Source organism: Triticum urartu, chromosome 3 (genome assembly GCF_003073215.2).
Source record: "Triticum urartu cultivar G1812 chromosome 3, Tu2.1, whole genome shotgun sequence".
Lineage (NCBI taxonomy): Eukaryota > Viridiplantae > Streptophyta > Magnoliopsida > Poales > Poaceae > Triticum > Triticum urartu.
In genome coordinates this window covers 46,126,400-46,138,676 of record NC_053024.1, presented here as the reverse complement: position 1 = coordinate 46,138,676, position 12,277 = coordinate 46,126,400, and the positions used below count along the sequence as shown (strand labels likewise).

At 42.6% G+C, this 12,277-nt stretch overlaps 2 protein-coding genes across 2 annotated transcripts; one reads left to right on the top strand and one right to left on the bottom strand.

Moving 5' to 3' along the window:
- Positions 1-4,293: 4,293 nt before the first annotated feature.
- Positions 4,294-5,077, top strand: LOC125547879. Its single transcript, XM_048711623.1, has 2 exons — positions 4,294-4,522; positions 4,609-5,077. Exons 1-2 carry the CDS (start codon positions 4,373-4,375, stop codon positions 4,765-4,767), a joined length of 309 nt encoding a protein of 102 aa, XP_048567580.1. The 5' UTR covers positions 4,294-4,372; the 3' UTR covers positions 4,768-5,077.
- A 5,229-nt stretch (positions 5,078-10,306) lies between these two features.
- Positions 10,307-12,277, bottom strand: LOC125542678 (NAC transcription factor 29-like). The gene is made up of 2 exons (XM_048705811.1): positions 11,631-12,277; positions 10,307-11,182 (listed from the first exon to the last, which is right to left on the bottom strand). The coding sequence occupies exons 1-2, from the start codon at positions 12,171-12,173 to the stop codon at positions 10,667-10,669; spliced, it is 1,059 nt and encodes a 352-aa protein (XP_048561768.1). The 5' UTR covers positions 12,174-12,277; the 3' UTR covers positions 10,307-10,666.

Below are 12,277 nucleotides of genomic sequence, written 5' to 3'. Positions count from 1 at the left end.
GTCGGATCTTGAAGACGTACGACTACATCAACCGCATTGTCATAACGCTTCCGCTTTCGGTCTACGGGGGTACGTGGACAACACTCTCCCCTCTCGTTGGTATGCGTTACCTAGATGAATCTTGCGTGTGCGTAGGAATTTTTTTGAAATTACTGTGTTCCCCAACAGTTCTCATGTAAGGAAAAGCAATAAAAGCTCTATAGTACCTCACAAACAAGTAGCATCATAGATGGCTCGACAAATCTTCCCCAAGTCCTTGGCTCCTAATCTCTGACCACTTTATTCCCAGAAAACATAACTGTTCATGAAGCAATTATAAACCAGTCTTGGATGGAAGGCTTACACAGCATCTCCAACGAAGGCCAGATTCGACAATTCAATGATCTTTGGACTAGAATTCAGCAAGTGCAGCTCCATCCGGACATTGAAAACACAATTGTGTGGAACTTGTGTGACTCCCAGATTTACTCTGCTGAATATACTTACTTGAGTTAGTTCCTAGGATCACCTAGGATCTTTTCCTGGTGCAAATTACCGCAAGGTTTGGAAGGCCAAGCCTAAATGCAGATTCTTTACATGGTTATGCCTGCGTGAAAGAATTCTTACCAACGACAATCTTGCTAAGAAGGGACTACCTCACAATGAACTATGCGCCCTTTGTGATCAAGAGGAGGAAAACCCCTTGCACCTGCTCCTCAAGTGCCCCTTCTCTTGCACCGTTTGGTACTCGGTTGCCGATTGGTTGCATTGCCAGAGTCTGCATGATAATGCTATTCATGCTCAGAATATGAGTCACTGGTGGGATGACCTAACCTGCAAGCTCAACCAGAGATCCACCTCCACTGCCATCTACACTTGATGAAACTTATGGAAAGAACAAAACCGAAGAGTCTTTGAGTCCAATCCTACGAATGAAGCTGGAATTATGTACCTCATCAAGCAAGACCTCATACAACCTACTATAGCTATGTGTTGGGTTTTGGATTGGGAAAATGATCCACCACCGGAGCTGGATTAATGTGGCCATTTGGTTGATGTTGTTGTTTCTGTAGCAATTCATTATTGCTACAGCCAATTTCTAACTGAACATTTGGTACTCTCACTCCTTAATATATGGGCAGGAAAACTGCCAATTCCTCAAAAAGAAAATAAGTATGCAACAATGGGTGAATATTCTAGGCAGTTGATAACCCACAAGTATAGGGGATCGCAACAGTTTTTGAGGGTAGAGTATTCAACCCAAATTTATTGATTCGACACAAGGGGAGCCAAAGAATATTCTCAAGTATTAGCAGCTGAGTTGTCAATTCAACCATACCTGGAAACTTAATATCTGCAGCAAAGTATTTAGTAGCAAAGTAATATGATAGTAGTGGTAACGATAGCAAAAGGTAACAGCAGCAAAAGTAGTGTTTTTAGTATTTTGTAGTGATGATAGCAATAGCAACGGAAAAGTAGATAAGCGAAGAACAATATATGGAAAGCTCGCAGGCAATGGATCGGTGATGGAGAATTATGTCGGATGTGGTTCATCATGTAACAGTCATAACCTAGGGTGACACAGAACTAGCTCCAGTTCATCAATGTAATGTAGGCATGTATTCCGAATATAGTCATACGTGCTTATGGAAAAGAACTTGCATGACATCTTTTGTCCTACGCTCCCGTGGCAGCGGGGTCCTAATGGAAACTAAGGGATATTAAGGCCTCCTTTTAATAGAGTACCGGAACAAAGCATTAGCACATAGTGAATACATGAACTCCTCAAACTACGGTCATCGCCGGTAAGTATCCCGATTATTGTCACTTCGGGGTTAACGGATCATAACACATAATAGGTGACTATAGACTTGCAAGATAGGATCAAGAACTCTCATATATTGATGAAAACATAATAGGTTCAGATCTGAAATCATGGCACTCGGGCCCTAGTGACAAGCATTAAGCATAGCAAAGTCATAGCAACATCAATCTCAGAACATAGTGGATACTAAGGATCAAACCCTAACAAAACTAACTCGATTACATGATAGATCTCATCCAACCCATCACCGTCCAGCAAGCCTACGATGGAATTACTCACGCACGGCGGTGAGCATCATGAAATTGGTGATGGAGGATGGTTGATGATGACGATGGTGATAGATTCCCCTCCCTGGAGCCCCGAATGTACTCTAAATCAGCCCTCCCGAGAGGTTTTAGGGCTTGGCGGCGGCTCCGTATCGTAAAACATGATGAATCCTTCTCTCTGATTTTTTTTCTCTCCGAAACCAAATATATAGAGTTGGAGTCGAGGTTGGAGGAGCTCCAGGGGGCCCACGAGGTAGGGGGCGCGCCCCCACCCTCGTGGACAGGTGGTGGGCCCCCTGGCCTTCATCTTTTGTAAGGATTTTTTATTATTTTTGAAAAGTTGTTCCGTGAAGTTTCAGGTCATTCCGAAAACTTTTGTTTCTGCACATAAATAACACCATGGTAATTCTGCTGAAAACAACGTCAGTCCGGGTTAGTTCCATTCAAATCATGCAAGTTAGAGCCCAAAATAAGGGCAAAAGTGTTTGGAAAAGTAGATACGACGGAGACGTATCAACAGTGTATGGAGTGTGTCTTTTCAAATACAAGATAAACATTTTCAGAATATATAGCACTCTCTCGGGTCCATATTATTTGTCGCTCAAATGGATCTACCTAGACATATTTCAATTCTAGATACATCCGTTTGAGACAAGTAATATGGATCGTGGTGAGTAACAAATTTTAAACGCACGATGAACATTTTCCAAAATACATGATGTCATTTTTCTAATACACAATGAACATATGTAATAAATGGTTAATATTTTTAAATACAATATGAACTTCCTTAATACATGTGGTACATTTTTAGTACATGTTGAACATTTTTAAATACACGAAGAACAATTATTAAAATATTGGATGACAAAAATTCTAAAATACATGGTTGTTTTTTTAAACACAATGAGCACTTCCAAAATAAATTGTTGATTTTTTTATACCCAAACATCTTTTAAAATATCTGACGAAAACATTTTTCAACATGATGAAGATTCTTAAAATACAGAATGAACATTTTTCTAAACCCAACGAACATAATAAGAACCATCACCGTAAAAAATGGTAATAAGAAACTTTTATATAGAAAATAAAAAAGTAACAATAAATCTACTTAAAATAATTTATGAACAGGAAATTAACAAAGAAAAGAAAAAACATAGAGTAATATGAAATGTAAAATATATTGAAAATAAATAGAGTTTACTTATTCAAAGAAGAAATAGTAAAATAGTAAACCAGACAAAGAATAAAGAAAAAGTCAAAGCAAAAAAATAGAAATAGTTCCAAAACCCTGGAAAATGAGAAGAAGTGGGCCGACACAGATCGGAGTGTTGTAGACTTGTAGGTGAGCAAAAGATGCGAGTCGCAATAGGTGAGATATAGCATCCGCGGCAGCCTACATGCATCCATTCGAGCTTTTCTGCTCACTCATGTCATGGCCCAAAATTTTGGCTCTTTCATTATGTTCAATTTTTCTTTATAGGAGCTATGTATCACTTAGTGCGAGACGTAACTCCGTCTCTTCTCTGGCGCTGGCTATGCGGTCGCTTTAGTAGGCCAGCTCATTAGGACGGTTCGGGGAAGGTTCTTTATACCGGTTTTGCAAATACATGTCAATTTTTTTAAATACTGGTTGTACATTTTTCGTATACATGCACAATATTTTTTGATACATGTTGATTTCCTTTAAAATCATGGTGAACATTTATTAAATGTTAATGATTTTTAAATGCACATTGAACACTTTTTGTATGGTATGAGACATTTTTTAAATGTCATGAACATATATCTAAAATGCGTGAACTTTTTTTAGATGCTGTGTTCATTTTTTTCGAATGGCACAAATCTTTGTTTTAAACCTACTGAACTTTTTTTTACAGTGTAGACACATTTTTCTCGAAATGTGTGAATATTTTATAATATGTCACTGACATTTTTCTGAATGTTTCGAATCATTTTTAGAAAAATTATACGAACTTTTTTTAGGCTAATCACACGAACTTTGTGTAATGCAGCAGTATTTCTCGTGGAACATGACACTCGGGCTGACGTTTGTGAATCATTTAACGAGCCACCCAAACGATCTGAGCCTTTTGCCACAACGGCCACAACGGCCATTCTGGGCCGCATGGCAAGGGATCTGGGCCGTTGCACTAATTGCGGGTAGCTGTCCGTCCCCATCTTCCCCCAAGGCTTCTTCTACAAGATTCCCCCCACCCCCTTCTTCTTCCCCATTTGCACTTCCACACACCACTTCCCCAATCCAGAGCCTCCCCACCCAGCGATTCCACCGACGGCGATGTCCACGTCCGGTTCGTCCTCCGTTTCTGCCGACCGGGACATCCTCCCCCTGATCCCCTGCCCGGACTGCGGGGGCCAGAGCACCACCATTGCCACTCGCGGCGGCTCCCGCCCCGGGGCTCAGATCTACAAGAAACTCCGCCACAGCGTACGTGTTCTTGGCCCATTCCCCTCCATTAGTCGTCCTCCTGCATTTCGCAGCGTCGCAGCTTAATCTGTTCCCCCATTTCGCAGGCTGTTCTTGGCTGGTTCTTCCGCTGGTCAGACGGGTACGCGCTGGCCGATGTTGCAAGGATGACCCTCCTCCTCGGCGTGGCCAATCTGCTCGTCAACCTGCTTGTTCTGGCTCTCGTGCTGCGGCTGTTCGCAAAGCGGAATGCATCTATGGCGTAATCTAATCTAGATGCTGGTGGGATGGTCGTAGTATCAGTAGTATTAGCGTGGTAGTAGTCCCGCCGTGTTAATTTGTGTGGCTGTAGCCCCGCTATGGGCTTTGATTAGTGGTCTCTTTGTCAAATTAGTGCAGTCTCTATGTAAAATTAGTGCGGTCTCTTCAGTGTCAGCAAGCTGTAGCGTAGGTTTGTGCTTGCGGCTGTGCCACCATTTGTCTGGTCCACTATGTAATCCATGAGCACTTGGATCTAATTAGGAATGGATGTTGTTTGCCAAGTTACGTTTTGTCAATATTTTTCTCTTTTCAAAATATCAAATGACCCCGAGTTGTCACTTCGCCACACCTGCCTCTATTATTGAGGCGGGCTCATGTCCATGCCAACTGCTTGCATTCACGTGGCGTGCCGCCAGTACATATCCTGTGCTCCCATGCTCCAAACTTTCAAAAAAAATCTGATTTTTGTTGGGAATGTTCAAAGGACATGTATCCATAATCACTAAAAAAAATTCAGATCCCAAATCGAAATACACATGTATAGACCAAAAGCTATTGACAAAAGCAGACAAAACCATTTAAAAAATGTTTGTGGCCTTTATACAAGTGTTCACGCTCTTCAAAAGTAAACCCACAACATTTTCAGAAAATATTTATACAATACCAAAAAATGTTTTACCATTCAATTTTTTTTGACATTATAAAAAATCACACGTTTCAAAACTAAGTTTGAGACTATTTTATAAATGTCCATACCATTCAAAAACATGTTTCTTATATTTAAAAAAATGCTTGTGCCATTGAAAACAATATCCACATGTTTCAAAAGAATGTTTGTGAATTATTCTTAATTTCTTTCTACAAATGTAAAAAGAGGTTTGTGTATATTAAAAATCTTGGATTTATTCGAAAAACTGTTCAAAGCATGTGTTAGAAAAAATTTCAACGTGTATCAAAAAATGTTCTAGATGTAAATGTACAAATGTATAGGAAAAGTATACATGTATTGCAAAAAAGGAAAAATATGAGAACCAAAAACCAGAAGAAAATGGGTAAGGAAACACAGAAAACAAAAACCAAAAAGAAACCAAGTGACTTAATGTGAACTTTTAAAAATACATATTTGTTAAGTTAAACTAGATTGCATGTTCCCCTCACTAGTGCCTCGACATAGTGGGCTGGCCTAGTAGAGCGGTCTTTGAAAGCTTTAATGAACGATTTAAAAAGGTCACTTGTCACAACCTGAAAAGGTGAGAGTGACATTTGCAAAGAGTACTCCTTAATTAGTGATTTCCATCATATCCTTGTCTCCCCCACTCGGCTAGTAGGAGAGACCGCTCTACTAGCCAATATATAAAAAAATGAGCGGAAGCAAATATGTTCCTCTCGGAGGAAAAAATACATGTTTTTTTTTGTTTTTCCGAGAGGCATAGTTGTGCCTCTCGTGAAAGCAAGTATGTGCCTCCACGAGAAATAAATCTGTTCCTCTCGCAAAAGAATAAAAAACATGTTTTTTCATGTAATTTTTTAGGATAGTAAAGCATTTTTTAGGAAGCAATAGCACTATGTTGTCATTGCAGCAACCTACTTCTATTAAGTACTATCTTTCCTACTTAAGACAACACTTAAGGCCCCTCCCCACTTCACCTATGTTTTCGGTTTTTCCGATTCTTCTCACTGGTTTTTCTTGAAAAATGCCTCAACTATCTCATGTCATTTTAGTTTAGCAAATAAAATTATGTTTTCTTTAGTATGTCAATAAGTACTAGTTTAATTGACGGTCTATTTTTGGCACGTTATGGCTAAGCCACAAGTTTAAAGTTGTGACGTCAATTCAAATTTGTGACCAAATACGTGTGTTTATATGATTTTATTATTATTTTTGCTTGATTTCTACTTATATGTGGTGCTTTTGCACAAATACTGTATGGTCAACTGACTACACCAAACACACGTGGAGCCACCACTGTGTAATCACACTTACAAACTATCAATAAAATGACAGGTAAATCATGATAAGTGCGTACAAAATATGTATGCCCCATTTTACATCGGCAGTTATCTAATACTCCCCCCGTTCCTAAATATTTGTCTTTTTAGATATTTTAAATGGACTATCACATACGGATGTATATAGACATATTTTAGAGTGTAGATTCACTCATTTTGCTCCGTATGTAGTCATTTATTGAAATCTCTAGAAAGACAAATATTTAGGACGGAGAGAGTAGTAGTTAAAAAACAACATCCCCGGTCCTCAAAAGGTTCTCCCTTTGCGGCAGCAAGCACAACTTGGTCAGTAATTTGTCAACTCTCCAAGCCATTCATACATCATCAGTTGATTAATTAATAACTGACGAGGGTATATCCGTACACATGCAGCTCGGCTAAGTAGCCACTAGGTACGGTTGACATCACTTGTATAGCTTCTGGGGCATCACTTTGCTTTCAGCACAAGGAAGTGCTTAATTAATCAGTTATTTGAGCTAAGTAGCAATCCAACGTGTGATTTTGCTTCGTCTTAGGAAGCAGGTTAAGGAGCTGTCTCGTTGCTACCTAGCTACTTGGCACTTGCAGTAGTGGTCAAACACTTGGCAGATAATATTTTTTTAATTTTGAGCGTGTTCATTCCGATGGATCGGGATTGCTTGAACCCTTCAAGTTATACGTAGTGCACATCGATTGCACAAGCAAAAGGCCGATTAAATATACTCATAGCATTATATTACTCCATTGCATTACGTGAGAGAATTCTCAATGATGAGTACCATGCATGCACATGGTGAACAAACAACAAAAACAATGAAACGTGCATGGTTGATCAAGGTATCATTTTACCATCCCATTGTTTTTTTATCTACCGGTGATCTACCAATTCATATGTGCTAGTATTCAGTTGGTATAATCATAATAAAAAGAAATCGATGGGGCATCATGAATCGGCAGCCAGTTACACGCATATATACAGAAAATATTCAATCCATGCTACTACAAAAAATGTTTATCCATGTGGCTATCTTGCATTGCTCCATATATAATTCTCAAATAAATTGTTGAGATATATCCAATGATTAGATACATGCATGATTATATGGTTGTTTAATTACCTTACACAACATTTAGTTACCTTTTGTCATTGATAACATTTAACTACTTGTACAACTTCTACTAGTAAGTATAGCAAACAAAGTGTAGATATATTGTTAGGGCGATGCATCACTCATAGGAGTGGACGCGAATAGATAGTGATATTGGGGATTGCTATCCTTCTCCTTATTGAGTAGATCTCACAATTGAGTCATGTGTACAAAATATGAGCATGACACTGTATTATTCATGACCATGTAATCTTAGTGTTTATGTGCCTCATGAGTTTGCTCTTCACATCACAGGTTTGCATTTGTGAGAATGGAATCTGCATTATCTTCATATATGTAGACCCGGGCTGCCCTGCTATGATACCAATTGTAGGGAACCCACTATGTGGTGGCTCTGGTACAAACTTCATTGGTGTCTATCTACCATTCTCATTCATAGCGGCTCCTAAAATTACCTTGGTTCTCTTTCTACCTTGCTTAGCTTGGCTTATCTTAGGAGGGGTGTGGCCACCCCTATTTAGAGTTGAACATGAACATTGGGTTGGTGTCAGGTGGCAACCATCCAAAACCCTCCACCATGACCCTAGAAGAAACCCCTAGAAATATCTTATATCTAGAGTTCTCTACAATTTTCCACACAACTTATCCAAACATGTGTTCTAGAACCACCGCAAGAAATATCAACTCCTGTGTAATCTCCAAATGATCTAGAAGTTTCTTATCTTTGACATGAATAACTTCTCTAGTATCCTCCATGGCAAATATCTTGATGTTTTTGATTGCTTACAAATATCTTCAACGACCCAAGTAAATACGGCATGTCATCATATGAAGCCAAATGGTGAGCATAGGTCAACATAGGGTGTGTTTGGTTCGGGAACGAAGTGGAATGGAATGTCATGGTTCCATTCCAGTGTAATGGGTCGGTTCTGTTTGTGTGTTTGGTTGAGATATTTGATGGAATGAAATGGTTGCGTTTCAGTGTTTAGTTTGAGTGATGGAATGGAATGAATTCAGTTCAAAACATGATGAGACTGCGTCTCATATGCACAGATATACAATATGACCATAGCATTTATATCAAATTGTACTTTGACATCAAATATGGTATTCTTTCAATTGAATATTTACATTGAATTGTTTCCTATTGAGAGGACATAGACGGGTAAAAAATCATGAATGGGCACACAATCAAGGAAATTTTGCTCAAAGTTTTGTGACTATTTATATTCGATTGGATTTCAATCAAGAAAAATTGCTCCCTGTTGCAGCCAGCGACGGGCAGTGATTGCATGGGGTAGCCGGATAGGTGGCCGTCGCAGCTCGCAAGGGGATGGCCGCCGCCTCATCCTATCAGGTCGCCGCCGCCTCGTCAGATCAGGACGTCAAGTCGCCGCCGTCTCCTAGCAGATCAGGACGTCACCGCCCTGTTGTGGATCCGCTTCCCTGGTCACCGCGCCCAGTTGTGGATCCGATGGCTTGGTCGCCGCTGCTCATCCGTCGGGCTTGGAGAGAGGAGCGCGGGGGAGCGACGGGAGACGAGAGGGGTTGGGGGAGACGGAGAGTGCGTCGGTAGGGGAGGTGGAGTGGGCGAGAGGCCGTTCCGCGTCGTTCCACCAAATTGGAGAAACGAGCGTGTTCCAGATATTGGTAGAATATTCTCTTTCGGGGAACGAGTGGGTTCTAGTCCGTTCCTGATCTAAACGCGAGAATGTGGCCCTGGGACGGGTCAGACCCGTGCCATTCCGTTTGATGACTGAAACTAAACAGACCCATAGAGAGGATATCTAGTGCCCAAGCACTCCCGGTGCTGCCAATGCACAATATCACCCCTATATGATTTCATTTTTCTTACAATATTAAGTGAGTTGATAAGATATGTTTGTACAATGTGTAAAATTCTGAAAACGATTCAACCTACGTATGGAGAAGCAAAATAAAAAAAATTAGAAATTGAACCGTAATGGTGTTTGTAATTTGATTTTTGGTACTATTCATAGTTGGATTTGTCTTTTTCCAGTAAAATGTTTTCATGCTCTACATAGAATTTTGTGGTGCCGAACTCTTAGGTGGGACACACACTAGTTTCCATCGGTGTCCATGCATGGGAATATCAGCATATGTCTTTTTCTCTAACAATTTTTACTTCTTCTTTTTCCCAACTAGCTTAGCTTATTGCTTGTTCGTCTACATAGTTACATGGGTGTCTCTCTCGATCAACTCGTCTTTCCTTGGGTGCGATGACTTCCCAAGGAATCCAACCTTTCTGGGAGTAGAACAAAAGACAAGCCATTGCTCTCTCCTCTTTATTTTAAAGTACATGCACTTCAATTATGCACGTCTCTTTCCCCTAACATAAAGCATGCATGCTAAGTTGCTAGTATTCCATGCTCGAATTGATTCATCCAAAAGTCCAAGACTTGGTTACAATAAATAAGGAAAGAAATTTCAAACTAATAAGAATTTTATTCAATGAATGTTTACAGTTTACACCCTAGTTCACCCTACATATACATACACACAAATTAGACATGCATCTACAATCAGTTCTAGCTATCTAGGAAGATAATTGTGTTCTTCTTCTAGCTAGTCCGGCCTATATAATAGTATGTTACACTAACTTTACACAATATATATACTGTACTAATTTAGCCTGATCTACAAATTATGCATGAGTAATATATATCCCCCACGATCCATTGATCGATCGGCATCAATAATAGTGAATAATCAACTAGCTATAGTGTGGCAATAGTCAAATCGCTAGCTACCTTTCTCCTGGCCCTAATTATCAAGGTAGCATGGATCATATCCTGTCCTGCTGGGAAGGCTGGTCTGGCCCAAATATGGAGAAGCCGCCGTTCATCATCGTCATGGACCCATCGCTACCCAACCACCTCTTGGAAGCGTGCAACGACGACATTTCACCATCGTTGTTGCTGTCCGCCGCCGCCTGCCTCTTGCGAGCCGTGCTGGCCTCGCCGTCGCTGGCGCCAGCAGTGGTGCCGAGGAAGAAATGGCCGACAGAGCTTGCAGTCTCCGGCTGTGGTGGCGGCGGCATGCTGTCGAAGAGCTCCGAGACGGCGGAGTAGTCCACGAGGTAGTCGGAGACGGACGGATTCCTCGGCAGCATCCGGGAGGAGGAGGAGGTGTCCTCTTGCTGCTGCTGCTGCTGGTGGTGGTACTGATGGTGGTGGTGGTGGCCGAGGCCGAGGCTGGCGTCCATGGACGACGGCGACGGTGACGGCGACGGCTCGTAGAAGGGCGACAGCTGCTGCGGGTTGGGCTTCTTGTAGATCCTGCAGAGCACCCAATCGTCCAGCTGCACGCATGCACAAGGAGAATCAGTACCACACGTGTGTGCGTGTATGTTGCAACAAACAGTCGCTTGCTAAGCTTGACAGGTAGCTTAGCTAGTAGGATGTAGCTTGTAGCTAGGGTAATAATGCAAGTCTCTTTCCTGGGGGTAAGAAGATCCCATGGGTAAAAGAAACCACGAAGGTGAGTTGCTGCCAAGTTCATTGACCAGATGAGTTGCTTGCTCGAGCAGTCGAGCTTAACTCACTGTCATCCACACACACGCAACGCAACCAATAATAAGAAGAGAGCAAAAGATTCCTAGCTAGCTCGAACGCTTCGATCATTTGGAACCGCAGAAAAGATTCGTAATCTAGAAGAGCATTAAAACATGGAATTAAAGGAGTAGAAAAAATGAAGATACAAAATGATGGAGAGAACCGAGAGAGACATGCATGAACGTTAGCACGTACCCTCATGGAGGAGGAGGCCTTGAAGCGCGTGGGCGGCCGGTAAGTGTGCGCGGCGGCGGCGGCGTGGGCGTCGGCGAGGCGGTACTCGTGCATGATCCAGTTGGTCTTGAGGCCCTTGGGTGGACGCCCCTGGTAGAACACGAGCGCCTTCTTCACGCCGACCACCTCGCCGCCGGGCACGCCGCCGGCCGTGATGGGCTTGTCGGTGCCGGTGGCCTTCCAGTAGCCGGACCCGGCGGCGCGGTTGGGGCGAACGCCGTTGGGGTACTTGCGGTCGCGGGGGCTGAAGAAGTACCACTCGTCGTTGTCGCCCTCGAACACCGCGCGGGACGGGAGCTCCCAGGGGTCCAGCTTGTAGATGTCCACCTCCGCGATGACGGCCGCCGGGCACGGCGCCGCGGCGGCGCGCCTGCGGAGGTAGTGCACGATCAGCTCCTCGTCCGTGGGGTAGAACCGGAACCCCGGCGGCAGACCCGTGCCCGCGCGCGGTGGCGCACCCGCCGGCGCCGGGAGCGACGGCCTCGTCTGCAGCTCGATCGTCATGGCAAGTGGCAACCCGAACGCTCGGTCAGAGACTCAGGGCGGGGTGAGGGGGAAGGGAAGGGAAGGTGGGTCGAGACGGAGGAGAACTGAAATTCTCGGAGGTG